Genomic DNA, 22,105 nt, shown 5'->3' with positions numbered 1-22,105 from the left:
TGCAAGTAGAAAGTTATACCATTTCACACTGCCACGTTTTGACCAAGGACCACAGGAATTAGTACATTATTGATGAAACGCAGAAAACGCTTACAAATATGAAACAAGAGTTGTGTTAGTGAAAAATCAATTGTTAATTTAAGGCTGTGGTTCCCAACCTTTATCGACGAATTCCCTGCTTAACAAATCAAAATATCTTTATTTCTCCCCACTAGACTGCGATTAGATGCTAAACCATACAGAAATCATTTAAAATTAAGTCCTTTATCAACATCAACAAGTAAACCTACACGTACAAATTAAAAAAATTAATTCCCCCGCACAAAATTTAAAATTCGTGCCTGGTTGGGAACCCCCGATTTAAAGTTTAACACAAAACATAATGTATTATACAATGTCCTTATAGAGACTGATGGGAGTGGTGGTCGTATGTAATGAAAACTAAACAGTTTTCTTTCGGATTTTCATTTCCATGACCTTTAAAGAATAATGGTATCCACGAAATGGTTTCCAGTTAACTCCGTCAGCAAAAGAACTATGTGATCCACTAAGATATACTCCGTTGGGATTTCCTACGTGACAAATTCCGAACCATCCACCACCACGATAACTCACGGCACAATTTGATTCCCATGAGTCTTGATCTTTGTCATAAGTGGTGAAACTTGTTCCTGATGGTTCCATGCCGTCTCCTGTTTGAAACATGTAAAAAAATATTAAGTAAAAACTAGATAAACGTATCATATACAAAGACCTCTTTGTCATCAGATATAAAATATTTTAAACAGTGCCAATTGCAAGTTATGTACAAAATCTCACGAATTTGATGACGCAAAATGCAAACTGTTTAGTGTTTCTCACAGAAAATACCCGAAAAGGGATTTTTTTCGGATTTATATAATTGTCAGTTTTAAACCTGCGTCTCCAGTAGGTGGTTTGGCGATAGTCAAGCTGTAGCCAATTCCGGGTCCAACAGCAAATGATCTAGGAACAAAAATTTTTATGGGTATTACATTGCCCTTTAACCCCAACATAACACCAATACTTACGAGTAAACAGCATATTTTTTCACTCCGCCAAAGTCTTCCATGTCTACCCTCATTTCATAACTGCCTGAACTTGTGATTCTATGAATGTTTTCAAGACCTAAAACAGATTTAGTACATGATGTTAAAAAAACGGTATATTTGGCGAGGTTGTCTCAAAATGTTGTCTTGACTATTCCATAAATACCTAAACTGAAGACCAAACGCCGATTTCATTAGTTTGTATGCATAAGAAAAGATCATAAAGGGTTATCACCATTGGTGGGATTCAATATTTTTGTCAGCCGGTTCTATCACAAAAGTCATATTTTTTAGCCGGGTCTGTTACAAAAAGTCATATTTCCATTGAAAGTAACCAGTAATGCTAACCGGTTTCCTGATCTCATAAAATTTCGTGAGACGGTTCTATAGAACCGGTGCGAACCGGATGAATCCAACCACTGGTTATCACTGTAAGTCGATTTGGTCATTCTTAAGTTATACATACCCAGCCAAAACTCCCCATCCATTGTGCCAAATCCATTAACATAATCATCCCACCCTCGTGTGAAGTTCACTGAACCGTCCATTCGTTTTTGGAATACCTGTGAAAATCATGCTCAAAATTATCTTACCTTTAGTTTTTTTTTTTACAAAAAGTCACCATTTGTTTAGTAATCACTCAAATATTTTTTGACTTAACAGTTCACTACTTACCAGCCATCCACCACCGTCAGTGGTCAAATCACAGAATACCTCCAACGCTTCACCAAATGGATAAATTGTGTAAACCCCACTAGTGCCAGTCAGATTTCGTCTAAAGATATCGCCGCATGTTTTTGGCTTTACTAACCCTAAAATACAATGCAGTTCCAAAAAGTGTCAAAATTGTTTGAACAGTTGTAGCATTTACAAAAAAAAAAGAGAATTAAAATTTCTAGTACGCCCAACGTACCTTCGATATTGGCAAGTCTTAAGTTCAGTTGTTCTATAACTTCCTGCAACGATTCTCCCGGATAATCAGAACCAGTGTTGTCACCTTTAAACGCAAATTAATGTAGTGTTTAGCTGGAGATAACAAAACAAAAATGAATAGATTCATAAACGTAGTGGCCACCACGTCAACGGCGCTTTACCTTTGTCGCAGTGTAAGCTGATTTTACACATTTCCAAGTTCACTTGACCATTCACAGGAAGCAGGACCAGCAATAAACATACAATGGAACAAATACATAATGTTGTCTTCATCTTGTATTACCAGATTACTTCAGGAAGCTAAATTAATCCACTCACAAAGATTTTTTATTGTCAATACTCAAACGACAGTCAACAACACTTTTATACCAAAGGATCGACTGCGAACGTGCAATGAGATGAGAAAGTGCACTTAATTAGAGGAATTAAATTTTGAAGGTTTCGAACCCCATTACCTCACTTCCTCAGTTTGTTGGCAGTCGTAAGAATTCCAAACGAGAATGCAATGAGACAATTCCTCTTCCTTTCCACAGTGTGCGTTCATCCTGAATTTAACCACCACCGAATTTACTCCCTGAGATCAAAGCTGTCGCTGCTCATTGGACTAATAGAGCCCTGATTTGATATATTTTTCTTGTTTACGGTTGTTTAAGCTGAAATAAACTAAAATTTATGCAGCCTATACATCTACACCAGTGGTTCTCAAACTTTTTATTATTTTTTTGGAACGGTCCCTTTGCCATTATTTCGAGGGCTCGCGGTCTGCCTGAACATGTATTTTAGAAAAAACGAGTTGATTGCAGGATTTTAGCTAGTTATGCAAAATTACGCATGACAATGATCCAAAGACAGCATCTGACATCACAGACAAGACAAAAACATTACGATTGTGCGCGAACAATTGCATTTTTGTTAGTTGCGTGCAATAAAGGCTATCGTTTAGCAATGGAGAGAGTCGAATCTCAATTCTACTTTGATTTAAACTGATTCAGTGGCACAAACTGACATCAAATAAGATTATAGAAGTACTTCAACCTTTTCGCGGTCCCCCCAAAATTGCCTCACGAACCCCTAAAGGACCGCGGACCCCAGTTAGAGAACCGCTGCACTACACAAACGACTGGCGGAGTCCACGGTAATTACTACTTTGTTTTAGGTCGCTTCTAAAATATGTATTTAGGTGATTTTATTACGCTTGGTGAAAAAAAGCATTTCAATAAGAAGTTACATCGTTATGGTTTGAATTTTAACAGCAAAAGAATAGCCAGTATATTTAACAGATGTGAATTTCGAACCTGAAATGAATCAATAGGCAGGGTTGTGGAAATAATCTCGGTATGAAATTATAAGCCAACCTCGATTGTGAGCACCACAAACTGTACGGCAAAAAAAAACCTTATAGGCCGCTCTTACAATCCAACAAAAACGGTACTTGTATATAATTTTACGAGCATTCATATTGGTGTATTGTTCCAACACGAGCAAAACATTACTTAAATTATACAGTACACCAAACTTTAACTCCTGCTTGCCAAGCCTCTTAATATGTAAATGCGCTTGCCCATTATGCAAAGGCACTTGCATTAAAGTTAATTGAAATCCCAGACATTAGTCACGTCATTCTACCGCCAAAACTTTAATTAATCTCCCAGATGAACTTTTGCGTTGTTGAAATCAAACCCGTTTACCCGCATATTTTTGGCAGTCGCCCTAAACTACCAGACGAAATGGAAATTGGCACAGGGAAATTTCGACAGAACGGAAACTGCGGTTACGTATTGAAACCACGTGACCAGAGGCTCTCGTCCTGCGACGACGATGGAGAAGAATTGTCATGCGCCAAGCTGTTGAATCTGCACATTATTTGTGGTCAAAATTTAGGTAAGGTTTTGTGTAAGGCTGTTGTTATTTTGTAAACCGATGCGGCAAGGTTGTTATGTCATTTCTCCGTCACCTTTGCTTGTTGCCATTTTTTTCCCTCAAACCTAAAAATTATGTAAAATACTTTTGACTTTGCAACACAAAATTTGTCAAGCCAATTTCGTTCTATGGTCTGAATTGGCACACCTAATTGCGATACGTCTGACATGTTTTGACTGGTTATGTGTTTTAAGAAATTTCATTGCCATTCGGCACAATAAGACGGTTTATTGCTAAAATCAGTATAGAAGTGATGCGTTAATTGTTGCAGGATTGGATAATCTCCGTACGTTTGTTGAGGTGAGTGTGTCAGGTGACCAACAAGACGTCACACAAAGGGTGACCAATCCTGCCAAGTCGAACAGTAAGTACAATTATTTGCACACACCATAAAACCAGAAGGTACGCGTGTATCATTGGCTTGCACTCAAATTTTTCATGTAACGTACTAATAGTAAATGACACAGTTACGTATTTTCGACATTCGTTTACACTTACACAAAGATCAAGCCAAATAAAATGTGTTCACAAGGTTGTGGGTTCTAATCCTATCTGGGTCGCTTGTGTTTCTCTGTGCCAGAAACTTGAGCGGCATTGCTCCAGCCCAATGGAATCCCGATAGGTTAAACTAAAAGTGAAAGTTGAACAAAAATAAAAGGAACTTACATTTTCACCACCGTTCGCGTCTGATCGAGCTTTTTTGAAATCGGCTTGATTTCCAGGCCCGCTTGCACGTTGCTTCGATACCTTAGAATGTTACTTTTGCATGTTATTGTGCCAAGCTTTGCCTGATGATGAATAACAGCAATAAGAGGTCAGATATACGTCTACAATACCATGCATTTATATGCACACTCTCTCTGGTAGGTTTTGATTTTGATCAAGTTTACCCTCTTATGTAAATTTTTTGTATTCCTTCATGTTTCTATTAATAAGGCAAAAAAACTCATGTTTGATTAGATTCTACGACGGGTTGCGACCCAAACTGGGACGAAAAATTCATTTTCTTCATCAACAAACCCGAGTTGGCGATGTTGCGTTTTGTGGTTCGAGATCGGGATAAAGCGCCCGACAAGATCGGACAACATACTTTGCCGTTTTCCAGTGTTGCCCAAGGTTAGTTGCTTGAAATGCTTCCAAAGTTTCCAATCCGAAGTAAATTGGGGTCCATGAAAAGTTGCTAAATGAAGATTTTATATTGTGCTTGTTTTGTAGCAAGTATTTCTTCTTAATTCTGTGTTACAAATGCCTAAAACGCTTTTGTAAATATATACCACATCGAGAACAAACGGTAAAAAGCATTAAAATTTGGTATGGGCAAAAATATTTTACGTTTGTTTGTAAGCAAATGCAGCTCTTTGCCTCATGTCTAAATAAGTGACATTTAGTGTGCCTATTTGTTGACTGATTTTAATAAGGATGCTTCGAAGCACTTCGTCTATTATTTTTATGTCTGAACATGGATTCAAAATCAATTTATGGACATGAACGAAGTGTTTATGTATTACGAATCGTAAGTAATACGTCAATTCATGTCGTAGGCTACAGTCACGTACCTCTGCTGAAGCGTGACGGGACGAAGTTACACGGTTCTTCACTTTTTGTCTTCGTCCACGTTGAACCAGCTACAAAGAGACACGCCAACCAAGGACGATTAAAGTCCGCTCATGGGATACAACTTAATGAAAACTTTACCACGGAACAAACAGACGGGGCAAGACAGTATCAAGTTTCAGTTTTATAAACAAAATTGGATTTGTTTCTAGAAATGCGTCCAATTTTGAAGCTGAGGGTGCTATCAGAGTGATAGTGAGCTATATATGCAAACAATTTGCCAAATTTGAAATACTTTGCTTGTTTTCCATTATTTACAGCAGTGATTCTCTCCATGGTATACGCGTACCACTAGTGGTACTCCGGAACTGTTAAGGTGACACGCGAGTATAAGCTTTCTGCTATATCGATAATTCAAGTCAGAGCATGAAACGCAACTTAACTGACCCGACTGAATAACCCTGGATTTTGGCAAAACTCGTGTCTTGGACATTCTTTTGGAATTGCTGACCTTCCTGGTTTTACAAATATGCTGCCCTAGTCAAGAAAAATAGGCCTGAGAACCGCTGGTTTAAAGTTTTTAATTTTGCCTACCTATTCCTTTACACCCGAAGAGCTTGTGCCTTTTTGTCGTTGCTTACCGTCTCATTGCCAATCCAATTCTTCATCAACTGATTTTGTTGCGACTAACTTTTTTTTTTTTAATTTACCTGTACAGGCTGAAAAAGAATTTAGTATCAAAGCCACCTATAAAGAAGAGCCTAAAATGTACATTGAGTAGACGTACATGATTAAGTTGCTGCTTTGTTTTTGCAACATTTATAATTAATTCTTTCTTGACAAATTTTGTTGAAAGTTTTTACGTGTAGTCCTTCTTTTCAAAACTTGCTTAATACAAATTCCACATTTCAAATGTATTTCCAAATTTGTATATTTGGTTTTCTTTGGTACGACAAAAATTATACCGCGTTTTAACCGCCCATTAAAAAGGTTATTGAGGCGAATAAGTGAAACTGCTTGTTTTTTTGATGATTTGTTTATTAGTTGTTTTGAGGTTTGTTAACATAATTGAAAACAGCAAATGCTGAAGAAGCTACATTCATATTTTTTATGAGTCAAAAATACATGAATTGAAGCGCGATTCACAAAACGTTTAAATCATCTTCAGCAAAGGCATGCACAAACAAGTGTATGAATGTGATTTATTGCAGTATAAGTAAACATAACAATGTCAAGGGTTATAAGTGCGCATTGAAACTAATGTATCATACTATTTCATTTTGCCACTTTTATACCTTTGATTTCAAGGACCACAGCAATTACGACATGGTATCTCACATTAAAGCACAAACCGCTTAGAAATACAAATATGAAACTGTTAGTGAAAATCAATTCGTGCTTTATTATACAACGACCTCAAAGACTGTATGGCAGCATGTATTGAAAACTAAGCGGTTGTCTTTCTGATTTTCATTTCCATGGTCTTTAGAGAATAATGGTATCCACGAAATGGCTGCCAGTTGACCCCATCAGCATAAGAAGTTTGGCGCCCACCATGATATATACCGTTGGGATTGCCATAATGGCACGCTCCAAACCATCCACCACCACCCCCAAATTCCACGGCACAGTTTGTGCTATATGAGTCTTGATCTTTGTCAAAAGTGGTGAATTTTGTACCGGTCGGTTCCATACCGTCTCCTGTTTAAAAAAAAGTCGATAATTCAAGTATTAAAAAATCCAACATTTTCTTATCAACGAGATTATAGATAAACAAACAATTATTTCTAATCGTTTATATAATCGATTATAATCGTTGCCTAATAAAGAGGCAATTGCAAGTTTGCGCAAATGCTTACAAATTGAATTTTTTTAGCTCAAACTGTTTACGACATAGTGCCTCTGAAATAGGGATTTTTTTCTTCTTTATACAAATGTAATCAAGTTTGTAGAGCTCTACTGGCAAACGTAATTTTATTTCGACGTTTCGACGTCCCATACAGGTCGTCTTCATCAAGGTAAATAACATTGAATGCGACAAGTACAGTACACGATAACAAAGGGAAGAAAAGATGGAACGCAAGCACGTCACAACGCAACGAAAGGTTATGTACAAATCTAATGTTTATACCTGCGTCTCCAGTAGGTGGTTTAGCGATAGTCAAGCTGTAGCCAATTCCTGGCCCAACAGCAAATGATCTAGGAACCAAAATCTTATGGTTAGTATATTGACCTTTAACCCCAACATTACACCCAACCTTACGAGTAAACAGCGTATTTTTTCACTCCATCAAAGTCTTCCATGTCTACCCTCATTTCAAAACTGCCTGAACTTATGATTTTATGAATGTTTTCAAGTCCTAAAGTAGAATTAGTGTACGGTGCTAAATCGGTTATTGAGCCCATCTAATGGTAAAATTATGTCTTAAAATTTAACTTTGTATTTTGAAATGCTCAAACTAAACTCCAGACAGCGGTCTTATTAGTTTGATGTTTAGGAAAATATTATCGAAGGTTCTGTGTTTTACCAATATACATCACAGTTAATCATCGTGTCTTATTGTAACATCCAGTATTGTAACCTTTGTTTGGCAAGACAAAAGATATAATATTAAGTTGAACATACCCAACCAAAACTCCCCATTCATTGAACCAAATCCATTAACGTAATCCTCCCACCCTCGTGTGAAGTTTACTGAACCGTCCATTCGTTTTTGAAATACCTGTGAAAACCATACTTTTTTAACAAAATTGTTTTTAGTAATCACTCAAATCATTTTTTGACCTAATTGTGTTAAAAAACGATAGACAAATTATTTCAAACGGCTTTTAAAATTATTATTATTATGTGATTTTGATTGTAGAAACAGTTCACTACTTGGAACATTTTGTAGCATTTGAAAAAGGGGAATCAAAAATTTATAGGGCACCAACCTTCGATACTGGCAAGTCTCAAGTGCAGTTGTTTTATAACTTCCTGCAGCGATCCTTCTGGATAACCAACACCAAAGTTGTCACCTTTAAACATAAATTTAGTGTTTAGCTGGAGTTAACAGAACGCCAACGGCGCTTCACCTTTGTCATAGTGCAAGCTTATTTTGCACATTTCCAAGTTGACTTGGCCATTCACAGGAATCCGGAGCAGCAATAAACACATAGTGGAACAAATACATAATGTTGTCTTCATCTTCTATTACCAGTTTACTTCAGGAAGCTTCATCCACTCACAAAGCTTTTTAGTGTTGATATTTATATGACAGTCAACAACTCTTTTATACCAAAGGATAGACTGTGAACGTGCAATGAGATGAGAACGTGCACTTAATCAAAGATAATTACATTTTAAATTCTTCGAACTCCATGACCTTACTTTCTTATTTTTTGACAGGAGTAAGAATTTCCTATGAGCGTGCAATGAGACAATTTGTCTTCCTGCCACAGCTGCTAATTGGACTAATAAAGCCCTGATTTGATACATTTTCCTAGCTTAAATCAACTAAAATTTATGCAGCCCCTACACAAACGACTGGCGAAATCCACGTTAATTACTACTATAGGTTTTCGGTTCCTTCTTTAATAGGTATTTTAGCGATTTGTTTCGCTAGGTTAAAAAACATTTCAATCAGCAAAAATACAGCAAAATAATAGCCAGTATATTTAACGGGTGTGTAGCCGTTGTTACGGATTTTTATTGTTGCGTTGTAATTTTCAACATTGTGTTATAATTAGTAGTTCATTTCGAGCATTGTGTGGCGCAGTGACATTCCTAACATTTTAATCAAACTCCTCAAGCATAGTAAACCCCAATCTGGCGTAGTTTTCGTAGAATGTTAATGTCTTCTGGTTGCCTATAAATTCTGCCCATGTTCGGTTGATTCCTTCTATTTTACTTGTCTTCATTAATACAACAACTTGAATAATACAACAATTGGCGACGAGGATGGGATCCAGCCATATAAAATCTTCAACAATGGAGACTTTTTAGAGGTTATGCAAAAACAGATGGAACTTCAAGATCGCCGTCATCATGTCCAAATGGAAACTTTGATGAATTTCTTGAAGCATTCGACAACATCTGAAAGCTCCGCCCAGCCCCAGCACAGCCACGTCCAATTTTCACGCCTTTGATCAAACCATGAAGGGAAGACTATTGGTCGAGATTTTGCACACTTTGAAAGGCACATGCTGTTTCCGATGACCGCAAAGCCCAAGTGTTTTTAACGAACAAAACTAACACGGGGTATAAGTTGTTGGCTAACTTAGCAGGTCAAGAAAATCGTAGGTTTTATGACAGACCAGTTTGATCCAAAACTTATTGTTGTGCGGGAACGATTTCGCTACTGGGGTGACATTTTAAGCGCATGGTACAGACTTTTAAGCAGGCAAATCCACCGAAAGAAGAACTGCTCGAAACACCTGCTGGAAGCGGTTATTTACCGAGCGGACAGATGCGTACAACAATGGACGTATTTGAATGTTTTTACGCGTTGTGATTCACTTTAAAACCAACTTTATACAAACTCCACATTTCAATTGTATTTCCTTGGTTTTTATATATGTTTTTCTCTGGTACACTAAAAATTAAACCGCCTTCTTACAGCCCCAAAAGTTTACAAAAAAAGTCAAAAAGCCGACTTTGAAGCTCGCCTGAATTGAAGAATGACTTACAAAGCGTTTAAAACATGTTCAGAAATGATATAACACAAACAAGTGTATGAATGTGATTTATTACGGTATCAATAAACATGACAATGCAAGTAGAAAGTTATACCATTTCACACTGCCACGTTTTGACCAAGGACCACAGGAATTAGTACATTATTGATGAAACGCAGAAAACGCTTACAAATATGAAACAAGAGTTGTGTTAGTGAAAAATCAATTGTTAATTTAAGGCTGTGGTTCCCAACCTTTATCGACGAATTCCCTGCTTAACAAATCAAAATATCTTTATTTCTCCCCACTAGACTGCGATTAGATGCTAAACCATACAGAAATCATTTAAAATTAAGTCCTTTATCAACATCAACAAGTAAACCTACACGTACAAATTAAAAAAATTAATTCCCCCGCACAAAATTTAAAATTCGTGCCTGGTTGGGAACCCCCGATTTAAAGTTTAACACAAAACATAATGTATTATACAATGTCCTTATAGAGACTGATGGGAGTGGTGGTCGTATGTAATGAAAACTAAACAGTTTTCTTTCGGATTTTCATTTCCATGACCTTTAAAGAATAATGGTATCCACGAAATGGTTTCCAGTTAACTCCGTCAGCAAAAGAACTATGTGATCCACTAAGATATACTCCGTTGGGATTTCCTACGTGACAAATTCCGAACCATCCACCACCACGATAACTCACGGCACAGTTTGATTCCCATGAGTCTTGATCTTTGTCATAAGTGGTGAAACTTGTTCCTGATGGTTCCATGCCGTCTCCTGTTTGAAACATGTAAAAAAATATTAAGTAAAAACTAGATAAACGTATCATATACAAAGACCTCTTTGTCATCAGATATAAAATATTTTAAACAGTGCCAATTGCAAGTTATGTACAAAATCTCACGAATTTGATGACGCAAAATGCAAACTGTTTAGTGTTTCTCACAGAAAATACCCGAAAAGGGATTTTTTTCGGATTTATATAATTGTCAGTTTTAAACCTGCGTCTCCAGTAGGTGGTTTGGCGATAGTCAAGCTGTAGCCAATTCCGGGTCCAACAGCAAATGATCTAGGAACAAAAAATTGTATGGGTATTACATTGCCCTTTAACCCCAACATAACACCAATACTTACGAGTAAACAGCATATTTTTTCACTCCGCCAAAGTCTTCCATGTCTACCCTCATTTCATAACTGCCTGAACTTGTGATTCTATGAATGTTTTCAAGACCTAAAACAGATTTAGTACATGATGTTAAAAAAACGGTATATTTGGCGAGGTTGTCTCAAAATGTTGTCTTGACTATTCCATAAATACCTAAACTGAAGACCAAACGCCGATTTTATTAGTTTGTATGCATAAGAAAAGATCATAAAGGGTTATCACCATTGGTGGGATTCAATATTTTTGTCAGCCGGTTCTATCACAAAAGTCATATTTTTTAGCCGGGTCTGTTACAAAAAGTCATATTTCCATTGAAAGTAACCAGTAATGCTAACCGGTTTCCTGATCTCATAAAATTTCGTGAGACGGTTCTATAGAACCGGTGCGAACCGGATGAATCCAACCACTGGTTATCACTGTAAGTCGATTTGGTCATTCTTAAGTTATACATACCCAGCCAAAACTCCCCATCCATTGTGCCAAATCCATTAACATAATCATCCCACCCTCGTGTGAAGTTCACTGAACCGTCCATTCGTTTTTGGAATACCTGTGAAAATCATGCTCAAAATTATCTTACCTTTAGTTTTTTTTTACAAAAAGTCACCATTTGTTTACTAATCACTCAAATATTTTTTGACTTAACAGTTCACTACTTACCAGCCATCCACCACCGTCAGTGGTCAAATCACAGAATACCTCCAACGCTTCACCAAATGGATAAATTGTGTAAACCCCACTAGTGCCAGTCAGATTTCGTCTAAAGATATCGCCGCATGTTTTTGGCTTTACTAACCCTAAAATACAATGCAGTTCCAAAAAGTGTCAAAATTGTTTGAACAGTTGTAGCATTTACAAAAAAAAAGAGAATTAAAATTTCTAGTACGCCCAACGTACCTTCGATATTGGCAAGTCTTAAGTTCAGTTGTTCTATAACTTCCTGCAACGATTCTCCCGGATAATCAGAACCAGTGTTGTCACCTTTAAACGCAAATTAATGTAGTGTTTAGCTGGAGATAACAAAACAAAAATGAATAGATTCATAAACGTAGTGGCCACCACGTCAACGGCGCTTTACCTTTGTCGCAGTGTAAGCTGATTTTACACATTTCCAAGTTCACTTGACCATTCACAGGAAGCAGGACCAGCAATAAACATACAATGGAACAAATACATAATGTTGTCTTCATCTTGTATTACCAGATTACTTCAGGAAGCTAAATTAATCCACTCACAAAGATTTTTTATTGTCAATACTCAAACGACAGTCAACAACACTTTTATACCAAAGGATCGTCTGCGAACGTGCAATGAGATGAGAAAGTGCACTTAATTAGAGGAATTAACTTTTGAAGGTTTCGAACCCCATTACCTCACTTCCTCAGTTTGTTGGCAGTCGTAAGAATTCCAAACGAGAATGCAATGAGACAATTCCTCTTCCTTTCCACAGTGTGCGTTCATCCTGAATTTAACCACCACCGAATTTACTCCCTGAGATCAAAGCTGTCGCTGCTCATTGGACTAATAGAGCCCTGATTTGATATATTTTTCTTGTTTACGGTTGTTTAAGCTGAAATAAACTAAAATTTATGCAGCCTATACATCTACACCAGTGGTTCTCAAACTTTTTATTATTTTTTTGGAACGGTCCCTTTGCCATTATTTCGAGGGCTCGCGGTCTGCCTGAACATGTATTTTAGAAAAAACGAGTTGATTGCAGGATTTTAGCTAGTTATGCAAAATTACGCATGACAATGATCCAAAGACAGCATCTGACATCACAGACAAGACAAAAACATTACGATTGTGCGCGAACAATTGCATTTTTGTTAGTTGCGTGCAATAAAGGCTATCGTTTAGCAATGGAGAGAGTCGAATCTCAATTCTACTTTGATTTAAACTGATTCAGTGGCACAAACTGACATCAAATAAGATTATAGAAGTACTTCAACCTTTTCGCGGTCCCCCCAAAATTGCCTCACGAACCCCTAAAGGACCGCGGACCCCAGTTTGAGAACCGCTGCACTACACAAACGACTGGCGGAGTCCACGGTAATTACTACTTTGTTTTAGGTCGCTTCTAAAATATGTATTTAGGTGATTTTATTACGCTTGGTGAAAAAAAGCATTTCAATAAGAAGTTACATCGTTATGGTTTGAATTTTAACAGCAAAAGAATAGCCAGTATATTTAACAGATGTGAATTTCGAACCTGAAATGAATCAATAGGCAGGGTTGTGGAAATAATCTCGGTATGAAATTATAAGCCAACCTCGATTGTGAGCACCACAAACTGTACGGCAAAAAAAAACCTTATAGGCCGCTCTTACAATCCAACAAAAACGGTACTTGTATATAATTTTACGAGCATTCATATTGGTGTATTGTTCCAACACGAGCAAAACATTACTTAAATTATACAGTACACCAAACTTTAACTCCTGCTTGCCAAGCCTCTTAATATGTAAATGCGCTTGCCCATTATGCAAAGGCACTTGCATTAAAGTTAATTGAAATCCCAGACATTAGTCACGTCATTCTACCGCCAAAACTTTAATTAATCTCCCAGATGAACTGTCGCAGTGTTGAAATCAAACCCGTTTACCCGCATATTTTTGGTAGTCGCCCTAAACTACCAGACGAAATGGAAATTGGCACAGGGAAATTTCGACAGAACGGAAACTGCGGTTACGTATTGAAACCACGTGACCAGAGGCTCTCGTCCTGCGACGACGATGGAGAAGAATTGTCATGCGCCAAGCTGTTGAATCTGCACATTATTTGTGGTCAAAATTTAGGTAAGGTTTTGTGTAAGGCTGTTGTTATTTTGTAAACCGATGCGGCAAGGTTGTTATGTCATTTCTCCGTCACCTTTGCTTGTTGCCATTTTTTCCCCTCAAACCTAAAAATTATGTAAAATACTTTTGACTTTGCAACACAAAATTTGTCAAGCCAATTTCGTTCTATGGTCTGAATTGGCACACCTAATTGCGATACGTCTGACATGTTTTGACTGGTTATGTGTTTTAAGAAATTTCATTGCCATTCGGCACAATAAGACGGTTTATTGCTAAAATCAGTATAGAAGTGATGCGTTAATTGTTGCAGGATTGGATAATCTCCGTACGTTTGTTGAGGTGAGTGTGTCAGGGGACCAACAAGACGTCACACAAAGGGTGACCAATCCTGCGAAGTCGAACAGTAAGTACAATTATTTGCACACACCATAAAACCAGAAGGTACGCGTGTATCATTGGCTTGCACTCAAATTTTTCATGTAACGTACTAATAGTAAATGACACAGTTACGTATTTTCGACATTCGTTTACACTTACACAAAGATCAAGCCAAATAAAATGTGTTCACAAGGTTGTGGGTTCTAATCCTATCTGGGTCGCTTGTGTTTCTCTGTGCCAGAAACTTGAGCGGCATTGCTCCAGCCCAATGGAATCCCGATAGGTTAAACTAAAAGTGAAAGTTGAACAAAAATAAAAGGAACTTACATTTTCACCACCGTTCGCGTCTGATCGAGCTTTTTTGAAATCGGCTTGATTTCCAGGCCCGCTTGCACGTTGCTTCGATACCTTAGAATGTTACTTTTGCATGTTATTGTGCCAAGCTTTGCCTGATGATGAATAACAGCAATAAGAGGTCAGATATACGTCTACAATACCATGCATTTATATGCACACTCTCTCTGGCAGGTTTTGATTTTGATTTACCCTCTTATGTAAGTTTACCCTCTTATGTAAATTTTTTGTATTCCTTCATGTTTCTATTAATAAGGCAAAAAAACTCATGTTTGATTAGATTCTACGACGGGTTGCGACCCAAACTGGGACGAAAAATTCATTTTCTTCATCAACAAACCCGAGTTGGCGATGTTGCGTTTTGTGGTTCGAGATCGGGATAAAGCGCCCGACAAGATCGGACAACATACTTTGCCGTTTTCCAGTGTTGCCCAAGGTTAGTTGCTTGAAATGCTTCCAAAGTTTCCAATCCAAAGTAAATTGGGGTCTATGTAAAGTTGCTAAATGAAGATTTTATATTGTGCTTGTTTTATAGCAAGTATTTCTTGTTAATTTTGTGTCACAAATGCCTAAAACGCTTTTGTAAATATATACCACATCGAGAACAAACGGTAAAAAGCGTTAAAATTTGGTATGGGCAAAAATATTTTACGTTTGTTTGTAAGCAAATGCAGCTCTTTGCCTCATGTCTAAATAAGTGACATTTAGTGTGCCTATTAGTTGACTGATTCTGATAAGGATGCTTCGAAGCACTTCGTCTATTATTTTTATGTCTGAACATGGATTCAAAATCAATTTATGGACATGAACGAAGTGTTTATGTATTACGAATCGTAAGTAATACGTCAATTCATGTCGTAGGCTACCGTCACGTGCCTCTGCTGAAGCGTGACGGCACGAAGTTACACGGTTCTTCACTTTTTGTCTTCGTCCAAGTTGAACCAGCTACAAAGAGACACGCCAACCAAGGACGATTAAAGTCCGCTCATGGGATACAACTTAATGAAAACTTTACCACGGAACAAACAAACGGGGCAAGAAAGTTACCTTTAGAGTATCAAGTTTCAGTTTTATGAACAAAATTGGATTTGTTTCTAGAAATGCGTCCAATTTTGAAGCTGAGGGTGCTATCAGAGTGATAGTGAGCTATATATGCAAACAATTTGCCAAATTTGAAATACTTTGCTTGTTTTCCATTATTTACAGCAGTGATTCTCTCTATGGTATACGCGTACCACTAGTGGTACTCCGGAACTGTTAAGGTGACACGCGAGTATAAGCTTTCTGCTATATCGATAATTCAAGTCAGAGCATGAAACGCAACTTAATTGACCCAACTGAATAACCCTGGATTTTGGCAAAACTCGTGTCTTGGACATTCTTTTGGAATTGCTGACCTTCCTGGTTTTACAAATATGCTGCCCTAGTCAACAAAAATAGGCCTGAGAACCGCTGGTTTAAAGTTTTAAATTTTGCCTACCTATTCCTTTACACCCGAAGAGCTTGTGCCTTTTTGTCGTTGCTTACCAAATTTTAATGGTAAAAAACTGTGACAGCGACCCTTCGATATTGTGTCTCATTGCCAATCCAATTCTTCATCAACTGATTTTGTTGCGACTAACTTTTTTTTTCTTTTTTTTAATTTACCTGTACAGGCTAAAAAAGAACTTAGTATCAAAGCCACCTATAAAGAAGAGCCTAAAATGTACATTGAGTAGACGTACATGATTGAGTTGCTCTCTTGTTTTTGCAACATTTATAATTAATTCTTTCTTGACAAATTTTGTTGAAAGTTTTTACGCGTACTCCTTCTTTTCAAAACTTGCTTAATACAAATTCCGCATTTTAATTGTATTTCCAAATTTGTATATTTGGTTTTCTTTGGTACGACAAAAATTATTCCGTGTTTTTACCGATATTCAAAAAAAGGTTATTGAGGCGATTAAAGTACGAAACTGCAGCTTGTTTTATTAAAGATTTGTTTCTTAGTTGTGTTGAGTTTTGTTAACAAAATCGAAAAAAACAAATGCTAAATATGCTGGATTTGCAGACTTTAATTGTGTTTAAGCAGTAAATGTTGGTTAAAACTACATTCACATTTTTTACAAGTAAAAAAATAATGGATTGAACCACGATTCACAAAACGTTTAAATAATCTTCAGCAGAGACATGTACAAACAAGTGTATCAATGACTTCAGCGATGAAACGCAAAAACAAGTGCACTTACATGTATGAATGTGATTTATTGCGGTATGAGTAAACATAACAATGTCAAGGGTTATAGGTGCACACTATAAGTAATATTTCATACTGCCACTTTTCCACTTTTGATACCAAGGACCGCAGCAATTAGTACATGATTAATGAATCACAAACCGCTTGCAAATACAAATATGGAACTATCAAAGCAGTTTTAGTGAGAAATCAACTGATGCCTTATAGCAGTGTTTCCCAACTTTTATCGACGAATTTCCCGCTTAACAATTCAAAACGTTTGCATTTCTTCCCAATAGACTACATAAGACAATAACTTTACGGGCTATATTCCCAGAGCTAAAGAGAAACCACATAATTCCCCCCCCCCCCGCAAGTTTTAAAATTCGTCCCTGGTTGGGAACCCCTGATTTAAAGTTTAACACAAAACATAATGTATGATGCAATGACCTTATAGAGACAGATGGGAGTGGTGGTCGTATGTAATGAAAACTAAGCAGTTTTCTTTCGGATTTTCATTTCCATGATCTTAAGTGAATACTTGTATCCACGAAATGGCTGCCAGTTGACCCCGTCAGCATATGAAGTATGAGGCCCACCATGATATATACCGTTGGGATTGCCATAATGGCACGATCTAAACCATCCACCACCACCAAATTTTACAGCACAGTTTGTGCTATGTATGTCTTGATCTTTGTCAAAAGTGGTAAATTTAGTACCGGTCGGTTCCATGCCGTCTCCTGTTTAAAACAAGTAGTTAATTTAAGCAGTAAAAACTAAAACTTTATCATTGATCGAGATTATAGATATACAAATGTTGCCTGTTAAAGTTGTATTTGCAAGTTTATGCAAATGCTTACCAATTTTTTTCTGCTCAAACTGTTTACGACATGTAGTGCCTCTGAAATAGGGATTTTTTTGTCTCTATACAAATGTTATGTTTATACCTGCGTCTCCAGTAGGTGGTTTGGCGATAGTCAAGCTGTAGCCAATTCCGGGTCCCACAGCAAATGATCTAGGAACCAAAAATTGTATGGGTATTACATTGCCCTTTAACCCCAAAATTACACCAAATCTCACGAGTATACAACGTATTTCTTCGCTCCATCAAAGTCTTCCATGTCAACCCTCATTTCATAACTGCCTGAACTTGTGATTCTATGAATGTTTTCAAGACCTAAAACAGATTTAGTACATGGTGTTTAATACATGGAAAAAACGGTAGGTCCGTTTTGGCGAGGACGTCTCAAAATGATGTCTTGACTATTTCATAAATACTAAAACTGAAGACCAAACGCCGATTTTATTAGTTTGTATGCATCATAAAGAAAAAGATCATAAAGGGTTATCACAAGTGGTGGGATTTAACTTTTTTGTCAGCCGGTTCTATCACAAAAGTCATATTTTTCAGCCGGTTCTGTTACAAAAAGTCATATTTCCATTGAAAGTAACCAGTAATGCTAACCGGTTCGCTGATCTCATAAAATTTCGTAGGACGGTTCTATAGAACAGGTGCGAACAGATGAATCCCATCACTGGTTATCTCTGTAAGTCGTTTTGGTCATTCTTAAGTACATACCCAACCAAAACTCCCCATCCATTGAACCAAATCCATTAACATAATCTTCCCACCCTCTTGTAAAGTTTACTGAACCGTCCATTCGTTTTTGAAATACCTGTGAAAATCGTGCTCAAAAATGATCCAACTTTAACTTTTTTTGTAATCAAATCGTTTTTTTAGTAATACTCAAACTTTTTTTTGATTTAAATGTGATATAAAACAATAGACAAATTATTTTAAACGACTTCAAAATTCTTATTATTATGTAATTTCCTTAGGAACACTATGCACGGACTTGAAAAGTAGTTTAATCATAAACATTACTGCCAAGGTAGTGGTGTATATAGAATACATCGTGTAGACGTTTCGACAATCTCTGTTGTCATCATCAGTACATGTTTCAAACATCAAAACATGTACTGATGATGACAACAGAGATTGTCGAAACGTCTACACGATGTATTCTATATACACCACTACCTTGGCAGTAATGTTTATGATTATGTTATTTCCATTGTGGAAACAGTTCACTACTTACCAGCCACCCACCACCGTCAGTCGTCAGATCACAGAATACCTCCAACGCTTCACCAAATGGATAAATTGTGTAAACCCCACTAGTGCCTGTCGGGTTTCGTCTTGAGATATCATCGCATGTTTTTGGCTTTACCAACCCTAAAATACAGTGCAGTCCCAAAAAGTGTCAAAATTGTTCGAACATTTGTAGCATTTGCAAAAAAAAATTACAAATTTCTAGAGCGCCCAACGTACCTTCGATATTGGCAAGTCTCAAATTCAATTGTTCTATAACTTCCTGCAGCGATACTCCTGGATAACCAGTGCCAGGGTAGTCACCTTTGAACGCAAATTTGGTGTTTAGCTGGAGTTAACAGAAGGAGATGTAGCGTTTTATGTTACCGTATACGCCAACGGTGCTTACCTTTGTCACAGTGCAAGCTGATTTTACACATTTCCAAGTTGACTTGACCATTCACAGGAATCAGGACCAGCAATAAACATACAGTCGAACAAATACATAATGTTGTCTTCATATTTTATACCCAGATTACTTCAGGAAGCCAAATTAATCCACATACAAAGTTTTTGTGTGCTAATACTCAAACGCCAGTCAACAATTCTTTTATACCTGAGGGTGGGCTTCAAACGTGCAATGAGATACTTGTTTTTGTAAAAATATCACGAGCTTATTAATTAAAAACGAAATTAAATTTTGAAGGTTGCAAACCCTATGACCACACTTCCTGAGTTTTTCGGCAGTCGCAAGAATTCCCAATGAGAATGCGATGAGACATTCTTGCTTGTCCAAAATTGCAATAATTCTTGCAAAAGTATACTCTACGTCTACGAGAACACAGTTGTTAAGAAACCATGCCCACAGCTTGCATTGGTCGTGAATTTAACAGTCGCCTACCCCTAGTTTATTTCCCGGAATCAAAGTGTCGCGCCTTAATATGATATTTTTTCATCCACCCTTGTTTCAGCTTAACTAAAATTTGTGAAACAAACCACCGTCGAATTCCATACTTTACTCCTGTGTTTACGTCGCTTCTTGAATAGGTAATTCTTGCACATTCTGTGGAGTGTAATTTAGGGGGTGCGAAAATTGGTCGGTGATTTGAAAGGGATGCAACAAGAAAAAAAGTTAAGAACCACTGCACTAGATTTAGTTTAGAACAACCAGCAAGTCAATGGTCTTCAATATGGGGCCTAGTGGAAAAATATATGCATTGAAGTTGAATTGAGTCATTATGAATTGGGTATATTTTGAAAAAAACTGAATAGCCAGTATATTTAACGGATATGTTAACTGTGCAAATTTAGCAGCGGCTGTTTACCAAATCATACAGCTCGTTTAACTTGGCAGCTCTTGAAGCTCACGAGGAAGTCCGGTGGTGCAACAGGGTAATTCAATTGCCAAATCCTGCTGTGAACTTTGCAACATTCATTTTAGTCCGTGATGTTTATGTGCTCTGGTTGTATTCTTCGCAATGCTGTACTGTGACTGGACAATCAAGTAGTGCAAGAATTGCACAAGACTGAATAGCAAAAGCTTAATTCGTACAGTGTAACGCAGTGGTTCTTAACCTTTTTATAACGGCCGAACCCCTACGATATTCTTCAGCCTTTGGTCGAACCCCAAAGTTACATCCTAGGTTTTTAACCTATTTTGGTTGGTGGGTCATAATTAGTTTTTGTTCAAACGTAGTGACAACATTTAATGTTTGTCATTTTGTTAAATTCTGACATCATAACTTAATACAAGCAACTTGTTTCATGATTGCTTTAATTCCGGCAGTTTTTAGTTTTTACCAAAATGAAGCATTGTCTTTTTACCATCTGTACACAAACATGAAAAAGATGAAGTAATAAGTTTTTGCTGCCAACAAGATTTCGTTGTTTTTCTGCTTACGAACAACGCGAACAATGCTCTTTGTTACGACAAAAATAAAATAAAACCTGAGTGCGTTCATAAGGGTTCATAACCATTATGCTGGGACGGCCGCATCGCAGATTCTTATTTCACCAACGGCCGCCATTTACCTGCTTATTTTTGTTTTAAAATACTTGGTTTATATCATGTATTTACCATCTAATAGTGCCCAAAAAGCCCAGATTAATTTCTAGCTCGGTGCATCTATAGATTGATGAGCTGCACAACGAGGAAATCAGTCTTAAGTGTTTATGATGTCATAATCTATATTGTGATGCTTGTGGTACCTGTTTTGTTCGCATTGTTGGCACACAAGAGGCACATATGGTTATCAGGCTGGTAATACTCTTTTCAGTACCACAAAAACTGTTTAGAGCAGTTTAAAACATCCCTGCCTAAGTTTAATTTTCCAGTGTTTTGAGATTGAGCGAATACAAATTGCCGTTTTGAGCGACTATAGACCCTAAAGTTTGACAAAAACGAGTATTTGTATTGTACTTCAAAAAGACCTTCGTCGAACCCCTGATTCGGCGTTGTCGAACCCCTGGGGTTCGATCGAACCCCGGTTAAGAACCACTGGTGAAACGCCATTATCCCAATGACTTGGTCACACTTGTTAGGAAACTCTACCCATTCTATTCAGTTGTATTTTAGTCCATTTTCGCTTATGTCAGCGTGTCGCTCTCAAAGGGAAGAAAAGAAACGAACCGAAGTTTCTACACTTGTGTGACGATTCCAGCATAGAGCACTAATTCCAGCAAGTATTAGTGCTCTATGATTCCTGGACTCTTTTAAGGACGGTGGTTTCGGTTTAATCTGCGAAGACTTTACGCATAACCCAATGTAACAACATCGCATAGCGTTTGCCATCAAAATTTCTAGCATGTTCTCCCAGGATCTGCACAATTTACATCATAAATTGTCGTAGCAATTTGCAAGTTTTCGGGTCCTAAATAAAATTATGGGGATTAACGTCACGGTTGGGTAACGATTACGTCACGGTTGGATGAGATCACTGTGGTACAGGAGTGACTCACG

At 37.3% G+C, this 22,105-nt stretch overlaps 6 protein-coding genes across 6 annotated transcripts; 2 read left to right on the top strand and 4 right to left on the bottom strand.

Annotated features, from left to right (window-relative positions):
- Nucleotides 1-441: 441 nt before the first annotated feature.
- Nucleotides 442-2,544, bottom strand: LOC145204693 (microfibril-associated glycoprotein 4-like). Its single transcript, XM_080077286.1, has 8 exons — nucleotides 2,456-2,544; nucleotides 2,370-2,380; nucleotides 1,981-2,064; nucleotides 1,743-1,879; nucleotides 1,534-1,630; nucleotides 1,050-1,146; nucleotides 917-984; nucleotides 442-692 (listed from the first exon to the last, which is right to left on the bottom strand). Exons 1-8 carry the CDS (start codon nucleotides 2,542-2,544, stop codon nucleotides 442-444), a joined length of 834 nt encoding a protein of 277 aa, XP_079933412.1.
- A 1,129-nt stretch (nucleotides 2,545-3,673) lies between these two features.
- Nucleotides 3,674-6,255, top strand: LOC145204692 (1-phosphatidylinositol 4,5-bisphosphate phosphodiesterase delta-4-like). Its single transcript, XM_080077285.1, has 6 exons — nucleotides 3,674-3,881; nucleotides 4,192-4,284; nucleotides 4,881-5,036; nucleotides 5,462-5,642; nucleotides 5,687-5,729; nucleotides 6,193-6,255. Exons 1-6 carry the CDS (start codon nucleotides 3,728-3,730, stop codon nucleotides 6,253-6,255), a joined length of 690 nt encoding a protein of 229 aa, XP_079933411.1. The 5' UTR covers nucleotides 3,674-3,727.
- Nucleotides 6,256-6,921: 666 nt separating this feature from the next.
- On the bottom strand, nucleotides 6,922-8,631 carry LOC145204691 (microfibril-associated glycoprotein 4-like). The gene is made up of 6 exons (XM_080077283.1): nucleotides 8,550-8,631; nucleotides 8,409-8,492; nucleotides 8,101-8,211; nucleotides 7,738-7,834; nucleotides 7,606-7,673; nucleotides 6,922-7,175 (listed from the first exon to the last, which is right to left on the bottom strand). The coding sequence occupies exons 1-6, from the start codon at nucleotides 8,629-8,631 to the stop codon at nucleotides 6,922-6,924; spliced, it is 696 nt and encodes a 231-aa protein (XP_079933409.1).
- A 1,631-nt stretch (nucleotides 8,632-10,262) lies between these two features.
- On the bottom strand, nucleotides 10,263-12,767 carry LOC145204690 (microfibril-associated glycoprotein 4-like). Its single transcript, XM_080077282.1, has 8 exons — nucleotides 12,679-12,767; nucleotides 12,593-12,603; nucleotides 12,204-12,287; nucleotides 11,967-12,103; nucleotides 11,760-11,856; nucleotides 11,276-11,372; nucleotides 11,143-11,210; nucleotides 10,263-10,918 (listed from the first exon to the last, which is right to left on the bottom strand). The coding sequence occupies exons 1-8, from the start codon at nucleotides 12,765-12,767 to the stop codon at nucleotides 10,668-10,670; spliced, it is 834 nt and encodes a 277-aa protein (XP_079933408.1). The 3' UTR covers nucleotides 10,263-10,667.
- A 1,134-nt stretch (nucleotides 12,768-13,901) lies between these two features.
- LOC145204689 (1-phosphatidylinositol 4,5-bisphosphate phosphodiesterase delta-4-like) lies at nucleotides 13,902-15,912 on the top strand. Its single transcript, XM_080077281.1, has 4 exons — nucleotides 13,902-14,104; nucleotides 14,415-14,507; nucleotides 15,117-15,272; nucleotides 15,698-15,912. Exons 1-4 carry the CDS (start codon nucleotides 13,951-13,953, stop codon nucleotides 15,910-15,912), a joined length of 618 nt encoding a protein of 205 aa, XP_079933407.1. The 5' UTR covers nucleotides 13,902-13,950.
- A 1,148-nt stretch (nucleotides 15,913-17,060) lies between these two features.
- On the bottom strand, nucleotides 17,061-22,104 carry LOC145205199 (microfibril-associated glycoprotein 4-like). The gene is made up of 7 exons (XM_080077859.1): nucleotides 19,556-22,104; nucleotides 19,387-19,470; nucleotides 19,154-19,290; nucleotides 18,634-18,730; nucleotides 18,135-18,231; nucleotides 18,002-18,069; nucleotides 17,061-17,794 (listed from the first exon to the last, which is right to left on the bottom strand). The coding sequence occupies exons 1-7, from the start codon at nucleotides 19,665-19,667 to the stop codon at nucleotides 17,544-17,546; spliced, it is 846 nt and encodes a 281-aa protein (XP_079933985.1). The 5' UTR covers nucleotides 19,668-22,104; the 3' UTR covers nucleotides 17,061-17,543.
- Between the last annotated feature and the right edge of the window lies 1 nt (nucleotide 22,105).

The sequence above is a fragment of the Phallusia mammillata genome, chromosome 8, assembly GCF_965637545.1.
Source record: "Phallusia mammillata chromosome 8, kaPhaMamm4.hap1.1, whole genome shotgun sequence".
Classification (NCBI taxonomy): Eukaryota; Metazoa; Chordata; class Ascidiacea; order Phlebobranchia; family Ascidiidae; genus Phallusia; species Phallusia mammillata.
Note: the sequence above shows the minus strand (reverse complement) of the source record. Positions and strands in the feature narration are given on the sequence as shown.